The sequence below is a fragment of the Platalea leucorodia genome (assembly GCF_965183815.1).
Source record: "Platalea leucorodia genome assembly, chromosome: 2".
NCBI classification, from domain to species: Eukaryota; Metazoa; Chordata; class Aves; order Pelecaniformes; family Threskiornithidae; genus Platalea; species Platalea leucorodia.
The window spans coordinates 67519122-67537566 of NC_138824.1; the positions used below are offsets into that span (position 1 = coordinate 67519122).

Consider the following 18445-nt stretch of genomic DNA (forward strand, 5'->3'; position numbering starts at 1 on the left):
TTTTTTCCTATTGGTTCATAATTTCTATTAGAGATTGATTTGAAAATGTCAGCAATATCAATCAGAGTTTTACAAAGACAAAAACTCAAAGCATGTCTGAAATATTTTTGTTAATGCTGAAAGTTACTGGGAGGGATGAATAAGAAGTATCCTGTGGGATTATTTTCTTCAGGGAGACCAACCTCAACCTAAACTTCCACATAATTTAGGCACTCATGGTAATGGAAAATCAGTGGTGTGTGAAAGAGAGATATCGAAATCTTAGGGACACAGGCATTTTGTGAAGGAAAAGCAAAATATATAAAATGGAAAAGGCTGAAGATCATCAAGAGTAATTCACATTGCTAATAATCACAATTCCGTGCGAAAAACAAGAGAGGTATCAGCCATTTTCTTCTTATAATCTTCATCAAATTTCTCATTCTGTGCCACAGTGAAATAATTCTTCCAGTCCCCGACAACCCCTAAGAAAGAGCAAAGCAAAAAAAAGAAAAAAGATTAATTTACCAGTATTTCCTGAAGCCCATTAGCCATGACTCACTAGATGCTTGTACTTCAAGGCTTGTTTCAAAACAGAATGACAACTAGGAAGACAGAGCTGATGCCAGTAACAAACCTCAGTACCTTTTCTCATGAATGGGGAAATGGAGTGATCCATTATTCCCTGAAACTCAGTAGTGTAGTTTGCCATGGGATTGTCCTTCATTATCTCAAACGAGGTGTTATGGAGTATCTTGTTTAGAACCTCCTGAGTCACGTCCTTCTCCAGGAACTTCAGAATCTTCTGAATTTCTTGCTTTGGATTCTGCGGAGAGAATAACACGGGATAGGATACAGAGACAGGAGAAGCAAAGAAATCAAACATAGTGTTAAAAGTCGCAATTGTTGTCAGGGTGAGATGATCAGGTTATCTGAAGATTTACTGATACAGCTGGCATTATAATAGAAAACTGTTCATCATAGGTTGTATCTACTGGACTTCCAGATTTCAGAGCTCTATAAACATATATTCAGCCTTTTACCTCCTTCATATCTTCATAGAAGAGGTAGAGAATACGGTGCCTATCTTTTGCCTTCCACCATCCTTTTACATGGTCATACCAGGAACCCCAGAGCACTGAAAAAGGAGTAACATTATCAGCAGCTATAAATGCCCAAACTGTCTTTAGGTATCTGTGGTACTCATGTTTCCCTGATAACCAGTATCTGGGCATTTCCCAGCTGGTTTCGAATCGTGCTCTGTCTGTGCTTATCACAGCATTCGTGCTATTAATCCCTCAGGTGTATGGATGCTCAGAGCAGGATTCATGTGTAACTTTAGAGGGCAACAAATGCAGATGCTTACCCCTGAATGAAAAATCCAGGCTGCCTTTACAGTCGATAGAGAGCAACAGGCATTTCCAGAGTGACTCATCTGATCAGCTGGACAAGACCGGTCATAATTGGCCCTGCTTTGAGCAGGGGGGTTGACTAGATAGACACGAAAGGTCCCTTCCAAGTTGCGTTATTCTGTGATTCTAATTAGTTTAAATATTTCGTATACTATCAGAAGTGCCTGTTTCTCTCCAGCAAGTATCAAGATGACTAGCTTGGATAGAGGTAGCTATGTTCTAGATTTCTGCACTGGGACAGATGGCTCCCAAGCCAACCTGGTCAAACACAAGGTCTCCTTTAGACATGAGACTCTCATGCTGGTCCAGACAGTGGTGTTTCTAGGCCTGCATGGTGGCAAAAATATTAAGGACCTATGGAAGCTTTACTGACCAAAATTGCAGACTGCCATCCTCCTGAGCAGGTTTTCTTTCTTGGATATGAGCACCTTTTTTAGAAAGGGAAGAATCAGCTTCTGGGGTTGCCTGTCTTTAGCTAGATAACTGGCTTTGTTCAGGTGCCTGATTTTTATAAAGCTGAATTTAGGTAAAAAGACTCCCTCAACTCAAATTCACACCACACATTTCTACACAAAATTAAAACTTTGTTTCTTGTATATCAGACTAGAGTAAAATCAATTACACCACTGTTCCTTCCCAGCTGGCTTCCAGCCAGGTTTCTTTTAACCTCAGAGAGAAGAGATTAAGCCTGAAAATTGTCACATATGTTTCTGAGTGATAAGAGAATAGAGAGTAGCATATTGGTTTGTTTTGTTTTTTTTTTTTTTTTTTCAAAATGGGAACGTAAAGATAGAATTAATCCTTTAGGTACTAATAAAAACCCATGAATGAAGATAAATTGCTACTGGAACACTTTCAGTAGATATCCTTCCATAGAGTGTCAGCACTGGATTTCAAGCCATACCTGAAATAAATAAATCAATGATGTCATGCATTTTTTAAATGAACAAAATCTCTTATACAACTGACTGCAGTTCATCACCTTTTCCAGTCATGAATTTCTCCATGAACTCCTCCCAGGTTCCTGGGTCAGGCATTTCTTTACTCATTCTGTGGAAATGGTAGTATGACACCAGGTTGTCTTTTGCATTTCTCGCCACATAGATTATCTTTATTGATATGAAAAGAGAGAGAGAGAGAAAAATTAACTTACACATGCTTATATAGATATTGAGCATCACCTGGAGTTTTCTCTTGGAGCCTGATGACAGAGGCTTAAGAAATTTTGCTTTGAAGCTGCCATTTTCTGAAATCCAACACAGGTAACTTAGACTTCTTTAGTTTCACACAGGCTTTGCACATTAAAGGGAAAATATCTGGGGAGACCTTTAGGTTTCACAAAGATTCTGGAAACCATATTCAGTCCTGGTTTATGTCACTTTCTTTGCAGGTGAACTAGAATTGAGTCCTACCTCTTCAGCCTTACCTTACAGTTTTGTTCCCAGAAGGAGGGAGGCAGCAACTGCACAGGGAGATGAGTTTTTATTGTTCGTGGAGAAGGCATAGCTTCAGCTAACTCCAGGCCTGTGGGATGTTTCATTATGAGATGTGACTTGTTCTCTAAATTGCACTAGCACTTCTTTGCTATTTTCATATGCGTGATTTTGACTGTGACTTTTCAGCAGTTCACCTTGCAACAATCATTCATCTCCAAAACAATTACGTAGCAGTGTAACATATACAACATTCTATAAGCACCTTCAGTGTTTCTAGAGGAATTTTTACCTATGTATTCAGTGAGGAAAGAGGGAACACTGATTCATATCTTCTTGCTTTCTTTGGCCCATGTCTAACCCCTGCATTCCAAGGGATAATAATAAATGCTAATCTATATTTACCCAACCAAAGTTTTTCCTTCGCAATATTTAGTGATCTCCTTTGACTTTGCAGATAAGAAATTTTTGTTTCTTTCTAGAATATGAGAAGAATAGACTGGCTGACTAGACTTTCTGGATAGCATTTAAAGAAAAGCTAGGAGAATGATGGACAGTGGATTTTGAGTAGCTATGGATATATGGGAATACTTGGGAATACCTGGTGATATGTGGAGATGTGTTATCTCCTCCCTGTCCCTTTTTTAAACATCTATCATGACCTCTATCTTTTTTTTTTCCTGTCATCATCTATCATCCTCTGTCATCCTCTATCATTTTTTTGTCTCTCTCTGTGTCAACACAGTCTAGCTTAGAAGAGAAAAAGTAGCACTTCTGCTGCAGAGTTTTTTAGCTTCAAATGTGAAGAGAGTCTGGCTTAAAGATTTGTGTGAAACGGGATCCCTTGCTGGGAGAAGACTCTTGTAGAAAACTGTCTTTGCAAAACAGTCAGACCTGCTGGTTGCCTGAATGCCCCATAGTTTGTTTAGATGACTAGACCCTAGAATTTAACAGCAATTACTCAAAACAGTAGCAAAACCACTGAAACCATTACCTACCATACATCCATGACATAGGTTTCTCTTCCATACAGCCCCTAATCAGAGAATGGGATTCAATTGCCCCCACGTTGCCATTTCACGCATGTCTGCTGCTGTCTTAGGTACTGTGGAGTATCACACACAGCGTTCAGATGCCATTCCAAAACAGCATGGTCTTCAGTAGCACCTGAGTCACATCTGTCAGCTTTGCATTGGCTTGAGTAGCACTGGATGTTTATGTTAAAGCAACTGAATGGATCCCTAATACCCAACACAGTGCATAGTTCAGTGACAAAGCAAGTGGGACCTTTCCCAGGAAACCTGTGGCATCAGCACTGGGTGCTTGTTTTGCTTCATTTTGTCTAAAATGCAAATCTATTTGTATAATATTCACCTGAGTAACTTGCAGCGGGAGGCTCTTGGATAGACCACTCAAGGAAAGGATGGCGTCTGTAAGTAGTAGCGCGTCTACACTTCTCAACATCTCCATTTTGTTGAATCATATCCACTATCTCCTGTGTCCATGTGGTACCTGAAAATGTCAGTGTTTAGAGGTTTCCCTCAGGTATAGCCAAGAGTCTCTTCTGCTAGCGAAGTGAAAGCCAGAAGGATGGACTCCGCATTAAAGGAAGAAGGAACAGAACAGAAGATGATGGACGAAGTGGAAAGAGGATAATGGAGGAAAAATGCATAATTAGGAAGACAACGGAAATTCCCAAAGCACAGTTTAAGGGATTCCATTTTAGACAGGCTTCTTCTTGCCAACAGAAATAGCCTCCACCCCCATGCCAGTAATGAAAAAAGCTCAGGGATAAACTCACTATGCTTTGGAGATTGTATTATTTGCAGAGAGGAATGAAGTTATCTCCTCCCAATTTTCATACCTCACAAAAATTTAGATATTTCAACATTTGTTTTCATCCTGAATTTGAATGAAAAAGTGAAATACCTGAACTGTGAGTGAGGAAAAATTTCATACAGTTTGAAAATATAAAAAAGTTGCAGTATTTTCAACATTCCCAATTTGAAATGCTTTAATGAAGGTCAGTACAACATTTCGTCTGCCTGAGCTACTGCAACATCTTGTAAAAGTTACAGTATTGTGTCTCTCACGTGCCTCTTTTCCCTTATAGCCGTGATCACTGGGTTGACCACATCTCCTCTGAGATACTGTGGCAGGTCAGCTACAGAACAGGCTAAGGGATAACTTGGAAAGCAATGTGGGCAGGAAACTCAGCCCTTCTTAAGATGCTTGAATTGTGCATCTCTAGCAGATACAACATAATGTCAAATGGACTCCTAACTTTATTTCTTTTCAGTTCAATGGCTGAGAGGTTTAATCCAGGCTGGATCAAATAATGTGGTTTTGCTTTCAGTATACAGGAAATAAATTAAAAACTTTCAGGTTTTACAAATATAATGGGGTTTTTTTTGTAATATTTTTTTTTTTCTACTGAAAAAATACTTAAAAATTCTTGCTAATTCAAGTCACTATTTTTTTATGCTCATCAAATGTTCCTGAATCTGTTCCTGAATCCCCTAAACTGTACGTGTTTTTATTCATCCAGGATTAATATTGTTGCTTGTTATTCATTGTTTTCTTGCGTAGTAAGTATAAAGGGTCTGATCAAGAGGTAAAATAGTAATGAGCTAAGTGGCCAATCACTGAATAAAATACCAGATAGCTAATAGTAATGGTGGGTATTTTATTTTATTTTATTAGCTGAAATTATTAAGTGAATTTGGTTTTTTCCTTAAAATAATTAACCCATTTCCAGAAATCAGTACTGGTTTACAGACCAAGTCATTCCCCAAATATATAATACAATCCATAGTTGTTCAGTCAGTTTCTATTTTTCCTTAGTAATGATGACTTTTTACTAGGCTTTGTTAAATCATTACCTATTGGTGGAAAACTTCTATTGTTGCCATTAATATATATGTATATAATCTAAATCAAAGGAAACATTTAAGTATAGATAATTAGACTTTGACCATTTGAACTTCAATAATAATAGATGGTTGTTACTTCTGCCAAAGAAGTCAGAAGTTACTAGTCACAGCTGACAGAGCTTCACGTCTTTAAAATATGTCTGGCTTGGGATTAAACAAATATCAGTCACAATAGAAAAACATAATTTTCAATTCCAACAATAAGCATTATCCCAAACTTTTCTCTTCTGTTTCCTGCGCACACCAACCTGCTTTTGTATAGGTTGCGATGAGCAGATCATCAGGTCTGGCTTTGAACTTCCACACTTGGTCCCATGTGCTGCATATTGGTTTTGTGAAGGGAATACCTTCCACTTCACATATCTCAGCGCGGGACACTGTCTGTTTCAGACTCAAATCTTCCATTTTATCCAGGGCTATTGAGCACTGCATGAAGAAAGAAAGGCTTGGAATTAAAATGGTTGCTCTGAAAAAAAATCTAAATTTACTCATCCATTCTTGAGGTCTCTTTTATTGACTGAATTTCATGTCCTCTGATTTCTTTGTCTATGATTTGGCCTATCTGTATCCATACTTAGGCTCCTTAAAGCTGGATCTAATTTTCAGAAATGTTTGGTATATTGCTGTTGGTCGTTCTCAGCATCTCTAAAAATCACTCAGATACAAAAAGAAGAAAAAAGCCATTATTCCCGTCTTTAAACATTTTACCAAATATATTTATGTAAAATTCTCACTCTAAGTATATGGCCTTTGAAAGGCAAGAAAAAGTAATCAGAGGTGTGATTGAAAAGAAGGCAGACCATAATAAGCTCCCACTGAAGTCATCACACAGGACCCAACCCTTCTTAAAGAAAATAAACAGAAACACTCGTTAACATGCTTTGGGCCTCATACTCACAAAAATATTTGCAGAGCTTTTCTGTGTTTCGTTCCTGGAGCTTTTCACTTTTAGAGCTCTTTGCTGTATATTGTAATTTGTTGCAGATAAATAACTTGAACTAGATAGATCATTAACTAAAGGTTGTTAGACTTTAATTATTATAATCGATCTACTGCCTATTGTACAGTTTTACAATACCTAGTTATTGATCTCTGGATTTCTCTCAAGGAAGCCTCTTCTTAACCATAACCTTCAGAGCTCCAGTATCTGATCAGAGGAAAGTTCTGCTTAAAGGGAGGCTACAGAAATCATCTCAATTAAAAATATCAGCCAGAAAAGACAAAAGACATTTCAATCCCAACAGCAAACATTGCCAAAATATCTCCTTTTGTTTCCTTGTTGACTCACACCCAATAGCACACAGATTCAGCTGAGCATAGCAAGAGGTTGAGTTGGTGGCTGGGCAGTGACTGAAGAAATAAAAAAAAAAAGAAGAGAATTTTTCCTACTTGAATGTCTTCAGTCCTTGCCTGTATTGATGACTGTGCACCAACTTAGATCTTCAGGCAGAAGTAGAACAAAAGCTTGGGTGGAGTTTCTGTTCCTCCTATGAGTGTGAAGAGAGCAAAGGAGGAGGTACAGCAGCAGCCAACAGCTGAAGAGTATTTCTGGCTTGGTTTATGAACTCCTTTTTAATCCCATGAAGGAAAAATACTTTAAATTCTCATCTAGTGGAAGGTGTCCCTGCCCATGGTAAGGGGATTGGAACTAGATGATCTTTAAGGTCCCTTCCAACCCAAACCATTCTATGATCTATCCTATGATCTGTCATCTAAAGTATGAGTGTTACTGGCAACAACATTAAATGTCGGTCAGTAGCTCCAGCAAGATTATTTTAACTTGTCTCTGTCATTGTCGAACAGTCTTGGAATAATTAATTTTCTTACTAATATTTAATCTAAATTGCAAAATAGTTTATTATTTTTTAATACCCAAGATCAACAGGACTGAATGAATTAAAAGTAACTTGGTTCCATTTTCACCATGTACTGCACTGTGCTCATTTGATAGATGTCTAAGGGTCTGTTTAATTGCTGGGGCCAGCCATTTGTGTTTTATAGCACTTTCTAGACAGGTTCACTTGTTGACTAGCCTGACATTACAGGGTTAGCAATCACTGTGTATGAGGTAATGTTTCTTTATAAGATTTAAGTCCCTATCTGTCTTTAAATCTATATGAGATACTGGGAGAGATAATGACATGCCTCAGACGAGTCACAAACAGCATAGTAACATTGGCTGTTAAAAGTATGCCAATGACTCTTTTATATCTGGTTCCCAGCTGTTGCAGTCATGCTGAAATGTTTGGTTGCATCAGGAAAAGCTGTTCTTGTGCAAAAGGTAGGTCACTCCAGCTGACCTCAAGCAAGTTTGAATGGATTGTGTTCATAAAGGAAAATTATTTTGAAAAGCGTTGCTATCAGGCATTGCTTCTGTCTTCTGCTGAAGGCATGCAAGCACTGTGAGTACTCAAGGTCCTTTTTGGTCATCGTTTGGATGGTCTGGCAATGTTTGTATCTAAAATGGCTTTCTGTTATCTCAATTTTTTAAAGAAATTTCATACATACTAATCAAATGAGGATGTGGCCAGCATTGCAGTAATCCTGCCCTCATATAGAGGGCTAGTCAGCATGGCCAGTGGAGTCTAGAGAGTGATTCAGCTGACCAAACATGAGCTGACTTGCTCTGCAGAGTCCACACGAACTGTATGGATTAGCTCTCCTTTGACTGTAGGAGGAGCGTAGATATCTAGGTTGCAAAGACTCGCATTTTAAGGCACAGATGGGAAGTGAGGATGTTCTGTCCTGGAGGTGGGGAGTGAGGTGAGAGTGAGCTGGTGCAGGGCTCTTCTGGATATCAATAAGAAAGGCCTGACAAAAAATGACTTAATAAGGTAACCGCCTTAATAAGACAGAGTAAGAAGAGGAATATAGATAGCAAGTAGATCTTATGTCCCTTCAGATGCTGAGAACCTTGTGTTTGTTCAGCATCAGATGGAGCCCAGGTGGGTTTTTCCCCGGGCATGCTGAGCAGGTCCTGTCCATGGAGAGAAGCTCCTCCTTTTTGGTCATTCAAGCTATTATATAGTTTTGTGACAATAAAACAACTCTATTCATGAAGGACGTTCGCAGGAGCACTTCTTGTTGCCCTTTTAGACAAAGGCATGGCCAGCCAGGAGGCCTGATCACCGGCACCAAGTGGGAGCTGCCTGTAGGCTCCTGGTACAGGCTGAGTTTATCCTGCAGCCAAGGGATCTGTGCAGCGCAGCACGGGCTGCGCCTGCTCAGGCTAACTGTGATGTGGATCTCTGACTTCTCCATGTGCAATGGTCTCCCGGTCAGGGTCGCCACCTTCCACCCTTTGGGCCACATACAGGCAATGACTTTCCTCACACAACTCACAGCATAGAGGTAGTGGGTCCCCACTGAGGGGCTGTGGGAGTCAGTGAATTGGTTCAGTGTTCCCTGTATGATTTTAGGAAAAGTTTTCAAAGAATCGGGAAACAAACTAAGGGGACTGCTTGATTGGCTTTAAGCCAACCACTTGATATTTTTCTGGCTTTGACACCAGGTTTTTCTTCTGAAGGCTGGCAACACCAGAACTAACAAATAACTCAGAACAAGCAGAGAATATACAGTTAAGGTATAGAATTTCTTCTTGTGTTTGTATTTTTTTAATGTGACCGTAACGTTCGAGTTCTGTCATGGGAGGATTTGGTGTTTTCCTCTCTGTGTTAAGTCCGTGCTGATTCTGTTTGCCCTTCTCACACCTGCACCTGGCAGATCATTTGCTCCTTTGAAATTATATTCACCCCCCTGTCAGTTACACAACCATCTTGATAATGCAGTAATCCCCAAAGCACATCAGTTGGTGTGTCCCAACAAAGAAAAACCCTAGAGCTGCATATCGAGTGTCTCTCTTTTATTGTAGCTGTGAATCTGAGTAGCCTGTGAACAGTGCACTCTGCCGGACAAGCTGGTGTGAGGTGAAAAACCACATCCTGCAGCTTTAAAACTACTTCCGAAGTAGGCAAGGGGTGATGGATTTCTCCTGTTATGAAGTAGGGAGGTGAGAGGTGAACTGGTCAGCCCAGGGACTGGGTTTCTGGGCTGGGATCATGGTTTACTGGGCCACTCTAAAAAAAGACGAGGCACTCTCTGCAAAGAGCTTCCTCCAGGTTTCCATTGACCTTTTCTTGAGTGGAAACTGCTGGCAGGTGTTTCCTCATGTAAAACACACTGTGTTTATTTTATTTTATTATTTTTTATTTTATTTTGTATTTTATTTTAGCTTGCTGAAAACACTTAGATCTTCACCTGGAATGGAAAGCTACAGGCCACCTGAAAGAAATAATAATGGGAAGAGACTGCTGGGTGCTCACAGCATGGAGACAAGTGACTGTGAATCAGGAATATGTTTCTCTGTCCTTGGAAGTATCCTTGCTGTATAGCACTGGGAGTTGGGGTAGTTAGCGTTAGTTTTCGTAGTCACTGGGTTTTGTGAAATTTGTGTCTGGTCAGCAAAGGAAGTACAAAGGGAGAGTAGAGATACCTTTATCTTACTTTTGTCCTCATCTCACATCCTTAAATCTACACATGGTAAGCCAACAAATTTCCATTTATCATGGTGTGATAATTGTCTATGAGTCTCTCATTTAGTTCCAGGTAAAATTCTCTTTTCATCACACAGCAGTTTATAACAGTGACAAAGAGGTTCAGGAATATTATCACACAAGGTAACCAAGTTGCTGGGGTAGCTGCTCAGAGTGCTGGCTGCTGGCCTGGCCTGGACTGCCTTATCTTCTGGTCCGTGTCAGGATACAGCTTCCCTTTGGCACAGTGCCAGCAGAGTTGTTTTGGGGGATAATGGTATGTTTGCACTATTTACTTACATACTTTTATTCAGTGGCATAGATTTATTACTATTTCTTCCAATTTTTCCTTGGTGGGAACTGAAAACACAAGTGTATGTCCTGGGGCCCCTTGGGTATTTGGTGGATTCAGGGCCCCATTAATACATGCTGCTGCTATGCTTCATGGCTATCTGTGCCCACACCATGCTGTTCTTGACATTAATATGACTACTTATGTGAGCAGAGATATTCAAATGTTACTGACTAGAACATCTGAAGGGAGTTAAGCAAAGATAAACAGCACTACAGTGGAGTCAAAACTAGAAGAAAGCAGATGAATAAAAACATAGTTTTCTTTTCTTTTGTTAGCCCTCCAGACTCTGCAGTCGGGTCTATGTTGTTTTTTTGCTGTTCTTCAAGTGAGATCTCCTTTAAAATCTCTTCTTTCATTCCTATTAAATGTATCAGTTTTAGGTTTTCTAGCTTGAAAAAAAAAAATGCAAAGGGATTATCTAAGAAATAAAATATGTTTCCAATTACTATCTGAAGCTTTTTTTTTTTTCAATCATTAGTAGAACATTTCTTATTGAAGATAATTCTGCAATGAGATCTCTGGCAAAAGATTCTGTTTTATTAACTAATAGAAAGCCCTATCATTTCTATATTAGCTCTTTTTAAGCTCCCTGCAATGAGTGTTTTAGGGATCATTTGTATATAGAGAAAGAACATTTGAAAGAATATGGGTAACTCAAAAACTCACTGAATATATTATGTCAGATTTTAAAAACGTCTGACAGAAATGTGTGTTGGACAAGACATCTGTCTCAGGCTACTGGACATGAATAATACTCAAACAATTTAAAGGCAGAGAAGACTGCTTTTGTTCTAATTTTTATGCTGGATTTGAATATTTTTGCATTTAAAATTTAATCAGGAATCACAGTAGGACTTTCAAATCATGTTAGAAAAAGTGTGTTTTCTTATTTGTACAGGATCAGGCTTGAAGTGGGATGAGGGCTACAAATCCGACATCTGTATCAAGCACTATAATATGGTTTTAAGTCTGATTTTCATCAGATTTTGCCTATAATTAGCTGTCTATATGATCTAGGGTACTATGTCTTATAAATTAAAATCTGTATTAAAATCTATAGCTGATAGATTTGAGTTAAAGAATTTTTTTTCTTGTTATGCTTAGTGTTTGTATTACATTTCTCTAAAACTCTAATCTCCCTCTGCTGGACAAAATACAGTCTTTACTCCAAAAGATGTTAAAATCTTTTAAATTTAACATTGCATTTGAAAGCTATTGAAATCCTTAGGTACTAACCTGTATTCCTCATTCAGAAAAATGCATACTCTGGAGAAGCGAAAGAGCACTCTGGACAGGCCAAGGTTTCACTTTCAGGCTTCTTGAATTTTAAATATGGTTGTCTGCATTTGTCTCTTGGTGACTGAATTAAACTGACCTGACTATCAGTTGGTGAGCAACCTTAGGCAACCTTAGCTTTTGGTATTGTGGGACGCATCTAGAGTTAATCACAAATATGTCCTGTCGTAGGCTCCCGGTTGTCACAGCCCATACGTTGTCAAGAACAATCCTGCAGGTATCTGTAAAATAAGAACAGTACTACCAATCCTGTGATGGTTATTTAATGAATGCCTGGGTTGCAGCCAGATACAGTTGAGATAATCATCACAGGTGTATTTATGTAATAGCAAAATAAATACTAAGGGAAATGTTAAGTGTAAACATGGAATCAAAAGTCCTAAGGCTTTAATTCAGCAACACATTTAACCACAATACCTAAGTGCTGTCCCTATCAGTAAAGCACTTATGTTCCATTACCATCACACTCCAGAAATTTCTTCGCTTTAAGTATCCTCTCTCCAGCAGAGTTTCCTACTAGAGGAAGTGTTGGAGCCCACAGTTCATATAACTCTGACCAGCGCTGCATGTGTTGGGGTCACAGTCATATTAATATACAATCTTGTTATTGTGAGCATGCATAGTCAGGTGATAAAGTTTAATTGGACTCCTGCAGCTTTTTCCCAGTACTTTTGTTTCCCAAGAAAATACGCATATGAAATGCTGCAGTGGCACCCTGTCAGTGGCACTGCATGCTTTTGGCATTGTTTCTGGAAATTACCTTGTAGAAATAAAAGGTCAGGTATTCACTACGCAGAATAACACATTCCCACTTGTAAATGAGATTTGGGTTAGAGCCATGGGGGAAAACAGAAACTTGTAATAAACAGTTACAGAGTTTGGTGCCCTTTATATATATGAAATGATGGAATTTACTTACAAACATTACTTAGCATGTTAATACATGATTCACGGTTGTCTGCAGACTCCACTTTGCTAGCAAGCTCAGTGTGGGCAATGTTAATGCAGGCAGCATTGCTTGATATAGATGGGATAGAAGCTGTTCATGTATCTCAGGCTTAAACCTAAACATTGGTGTAGCAAAAGTCTAGATTAGAGAACTTGGGAGCACTGCTTAGTTTTAGGTGCCTGACACAGCTGCGTCCTTGTTTCCTCTCAAAGGAAGCCCCAGAATTTGTGCCAGATGTTATGGGGGACGGGTGCACCAAGACCCCAGTTCATGCTGTGATGCACGACCAGAGGTGAAGGCCGATGCGGCCCAAGAGCAAATGTAACTGAATAGCCCATGGATCGCAGGTGAAGGGTATGTGTCCAAGCTTCCAGGCAGCAGGCATGCATGGCTTGATGAAAAAGTGCTGACTGACCACTTAGATCCTTTTCCTCAGAGCAGTGCTAAGTGGAAAAGTGATTTATTTTCTCCATCCTTTCCTGTCAACCTGCCCTGCAACTGTCAAATTATAGTAGGGAAGAAATGCTTTTTAAAATGTGCACTCCAAAAAATAACGTAAGTTGTCCATTGCCCTCTGTTGATTCCTTTGTATCAACAGATGAATCTCATTCTTAAAGCTGGATATGGGATTCTAGTTCTCCTAAACAGAATAAGTTGTCATGTATTGCATTTATAGATCCAAATAACAAGCTTCATGCCACAGTAACAGCAGAGGTTCTTTTAGTGACTGTCTGGATGAACTGATGTGAAAATATTTCCATTCAAGCCAAACATCTGCTTTGTAGCACAGCTTCTTGTGAACACCTCTACTTGCATTAAGTGAAGTTATTCAACAGGCTATTTGTGTGATCAATTTATTGAGCTTTCATTATGGATGTGTAAGCACACCTTTGAAGAGCCTTTGTGAACTGACATAATTTCATATCTGTCCTCTTTCAACTGCCATTTCTTTCCGAAGCTTCAATTTGACCATTTATTGAGAGTTTGTGCCACAGCAGCAGAACAAAACAGCCTGCGAGCCAGGGAAAACGCATTTGCTCTTAAACCCCTGTATACACCTATATATCTTCTATATCCCTTTACACAGGATGTGATTGAGACAAAATAGCTTCACTGCTTTGGAGTCACTGCTGTCATAGGGATCCCCTGGGGCTGCTGGCACCTGCAGCCTCCCCCTGAGACTATGGGAAACTAGGAAGCCAGGTCAGAGCAAACCACAATCAGACTTGCGCAATCATTTTTACAATTATTTCCTGAGAAGAAACATGCACTTCTTCATTACAGCTGAAGACTGAAGATTGAAAATTTAATTCTTGGCTCTACTGGTGGTATAGCAGGATGCTCAAGTGCTACCCTGTGCTACTTGAGGCACTAAAACATCTTGACCTTTCATCTGGAACAATTAAATGGAGTTTTGCTTAAGTGGCACATCTGCTGTTCAAGCTGGGACTTCATTGCATGAAGACTGCCATTCCCAGTTCAGAAGACATTTGCTTATCCAACCAAATTATAACTCCAGTTTCCTTTTTGCAAACATCTGTTTGGAGACAGGAAAATCTCTCTGGATGTGAAGCATCAGAAAACAGCTTCAGAAATTTTCATGCAGTGTTGAACTTGTGATCACTAGCCAAATTCCTCTCTGAAATTCTGCAAGTCCAACAATATTACTTCTTCAGTCTAGTGCTGCTGGGTTCTGGGAAATCCTTATATGACTATTTCATAACTTAAAGAAAGGAACCCAGATGCTACAAACAAGGAAAATTCAAACATATATGCTGTAATTTTTTCAGTACAATAGGTCCGTGTGTCACAATTCTTATTAGGTAGCAGAAAGAACATTATATGTGAAATACCTGAGCAATAAGAAACTTCTACTAATAAGGTTTATAAAAATTTCTGTCTTGGCAGTGGCTGTCTTTATGCATGGTTGTAAAAAGACCTTACTCAGTTAAACACAGTGCAGTGAGGCAAAGCAAAGCTGTAAAAATTTTTAGTAGGTTTTCTTGTGAGTATAAAAATTAAATTATTACCACCAACATTTTATCAGGAACATTCATTAACAGCATAAAATCTGATACTCTTCAGAAGTAAAGAAGGCTATGTGGTTCACTTGCCTGTGTGTTCTGATATAGGAAGCCAGCTTTAATTTACAAGGGTGGTTCCTTAATGGTAGACATTTTTAAGGTATTTTATGCACTTACTTTGAAACGTCTGTTCACATTTTCAATCACGAAGACATTTTGAGTGGTTGAAAATTCCTGGAGCTTCAGTTGAAACAGGTTGAATTCTGCACCCCTTTCCAGCCCTATAACAAAAGAGCACGTTAACAGCTGGATGAGTACAAGGATGAGGTTACCTGGTGTTAGCAACAGCTGGCGTCCAGATGCCTCACTGTCCTACCGAGCTTGCCTGTTGTGATGTTAGTGGAACTGATGCAGGTGGGAATATTTAAGTGGGAAATTTGTCCTCTTCCTTTTTAAATATTCTTTTAGATTTTTTCCTCTTCTTGATAAAAATCTACTCGGACTTTAGTGGATGTGTTTCTCCTCTCATTTGGGCGCTCTTGTGGGGACTATGCCATTCACATCAACAGAATTGCACCGGCATATAACTAGGAGGAGAGGAGTTGATCTAGGATTCGTAAAGTCTGTTGGTGTTATTATGTATTTTTCTTCCCATAGGCCAACAAATCAGTTAACCTGTTTCCTTCAGGCTGCTGGCATAAAAACAAGTAGCAGTGTTCACATTTTCTGAAGAATTAACACCATTCTGAAATGAATGACCCGTGTTTCATTGTTACATGGCAGGCTGGGGACTATGCTATTCCTCGTGGCAGCCAGAAGGGCCTCCATAGTACACATATCACCAGCCTGTGAGTGCATTTCTTCTGTTCTTGTGTAACCCTTGTATAGGGGAAAGAGTATTAGAAAAACCTTTTCCGAACAGCCAGTTTGTATTGCTCAAGTCTGACAAGCTGTCTTCTCACATCAGGGTCCTACAGATGTGAGACACCTATCAGGGGCTAGTATGGTTGAGTATCGCACAGTTCAAGTTTGTATTAAATGATCGAGACATGTTGGGCAGGATCTTCTCCATATTTTAGTGGCAACTGGTTGCTTTGCCACATGTCAGGTCTCCCTTTGCGTGTGTAAAACTGCACATGCATGGTATCAGCAGTCGTCTTAGATGCCTTGGTGGATGGCTACCTCTCTTCATTGACAACTGGGGCAGCTAAAGCAAATAGACTCCTAATGTAGGTGTCTTTTCAAGTTCCTGAAGTTAGGCAAGCTAGATTCAGACTCTACTATGCCTACCAATAAAATGGGTTTGGAACTGTACATTTTAAGTAATCTCACCCACAAGTCCGTATATGAGGAACAGTGGCCTATATATGTGTATGTAGAAACTAAGAAAATTCTTTAGTCTAAGTCTTTGTTGTCCAACCAAATGTTGAACAGAAGGTTTGAAAAAACCCTGCATAAATAACCTCATTTCTAAAGTGCATGGCTAATCCTGCTTCCATAAAAATGTAGGGTAATATATCTATTAATTTAATGGGAGAAGAGCTAGGTTGTGGTGGTGGAGTCTTCAAAACTATTGTAATGTGTAAGGCTTTAAAAAATCTTACAAGCATCTGAAAGTTCTGCACTAAACAGATACTTTTCCCACTCTCCTTAACGGCATATCTCATAGAAGACAATCCTCTTGTCCAGAGATTGTAAAGGAGGCACGTGAGGTTCTGGTTTTCTCTGTACTTTGTGTCATACTTTCTGTTCCTGCAGTTCCAGCCTTGTTCCTTGGGATGCTGAGGTACATGATTGTACATGTCACCTGCAAGTCAGGAGGACAGGATCTTGCTGTCAGTTTTTCCCAACAAGAAAAGCAGAGTTTGAAGTCAAAACAGATATGAAGCATGAACACTATAGGAATAAAAAAATGACTAGTCAGGTGTTTGTGCTTTGACCTAAACTATATGAACGACAAAAGCACAACAGCATGGTTTCTGAGTTATTAGAAATTCCTTACCTTTTAAGAAAGTTCATCCTTTACTCTTCCAATTGTCTTGAAAAATTGTCTTAGAAAGTCACTACTGACCATTAAACCTCAGTTAAAATCTTTTTTTGTGTACTTTCAGCACAAAATTAAGAAAATTATGCTCACTTATTCTTTTATTGTTTCGGATAGGTGTCTTTCCCTAGGTTGCTTATGTCTGATCTAAAACTGTTCTGTTGAATTTGGTGGGAGTTCATAAAATCTACACTGTTTGCAGCTTTCCAAATGGTGAAAAGTTCAGCAAAATATTAATAATCCAAATTTTTGTGATTTTTCTTTTTTAACAAGAATGGTGTGACACATAAGGATTCATAATGAAATTAAAGAACAGAAGATTGCAAATAAAAGCAAATATCTTACAAAGTGAGGTCCTTTTAACAACTATGGCTGAATTTGAAGGATTGGGTAATTATGACCATTAATATAATATGTTTTATTTTACGTGTTGAGAAAAATTCCTTCTGTCACCATAGATGACAGTCCTAGTACAGGATGAACACGCTTGATATTTATATACTTAAAAGACAGCCATTTTTCAGTTAATATATCCTGTTCATCAGTGACATTAAAGGATTAGCATACTTCGTACCATATGTAAGGACAGCTTCTAATGCTACCCACTATAAGAAGACTAGTTTATTTTTGTTTGCTTTAATGAAGATGTTTCTTCTATGGGACATCCAAGAGAGAGAGACCTACATAAGAGAGATGTGTGAATTATTTAAGGATAAGATACCAGACTAGGGATTTTTAATGTCAAAGAAACATTCTGGATGCTTTGTCTGAATTCATCAGACTCGTTTTTGCATACATTGAATATAGAAGCTGTCAAAAGTGCTGAAAGTCTGACAGATTTTTTTGAGCTAAGTATTTTATTTTTTGACAGAACAGTTTGGTTTCTGAGTTCTGCATCCTTGCTTCACTGAGCAAAGGATGCTGTTATGTTTGGCTTAGTTCATTTTGAAGTCTCCAGTGGTCATAACCCATAAGCCAGAGTGACACAGGGCCATCAATCAACACGCAATGACTCTTGGCTAAGCTTTGAATTCTTGAGGCTATCTTTGCACATGATGTTCAGAGTGCAACTTGTGGAATATCCATCATTTTTATACTGTGATAGTGGAGATCTGAGATTGGAGTTCCTGCCCACATGTCCAGGTTCTGAACATGTAACTGCTGGGTGACCTACCTGACAGCACTGTTTCTTTAGGCATGGTGTTTTCACATGTAAGAATGCCTCTAAACGTTTTCGAGTTGTACTTTAATGACATGGCATTCAGGCAATGAGCCATGGCCATTCCTGGGTTTCGATGGCTAAATGGCCACACTCTGAAGGTGATTTTCTTCAGGCTCAAAAATAATTTTATTCTTTCTACTGTAATACTAACTAGTAGTTACAAGGTAAGTACTGGCATACATGCTGAACTTAAAATTTGGCAAATTAAAATAGTGATATAATCTGCTTGCTATTTACATGTATCTATGCTCATTTCCAGGTTTTAC

The 18445-nt window shown here is 39.0% G+C and overlaps 1 protein-coding gene across 1 annotated transcript; it reads right to left on the bottom strand.

The window, feature by feature from the left end:
- Positions 1–351: 351 nt before the first annotated feature.
- Positions 352–18234, bottom strand: SULT1C4 (sulfotransferase family 1C member 4; the record flags this gene model as incomplete). Its single annotated transcript, XM_082336170.1, has 9 exons — positions 352–464; positions 625–805; positions 1023–1117; positions 2374–2500; positions 2818–2915; positions 4199–4336; positions 6006–6183; positions 15091–15194; positions 18132–18234. 9 exons carry the CDS (start codon positions 18232–18234, stop codon positions 352–354), a joined length of 1137 nt encoding a protein of 378 aa, XP_082192296.1.
- Positions 18235–18445: the final 211 nt, after the last annotated feature.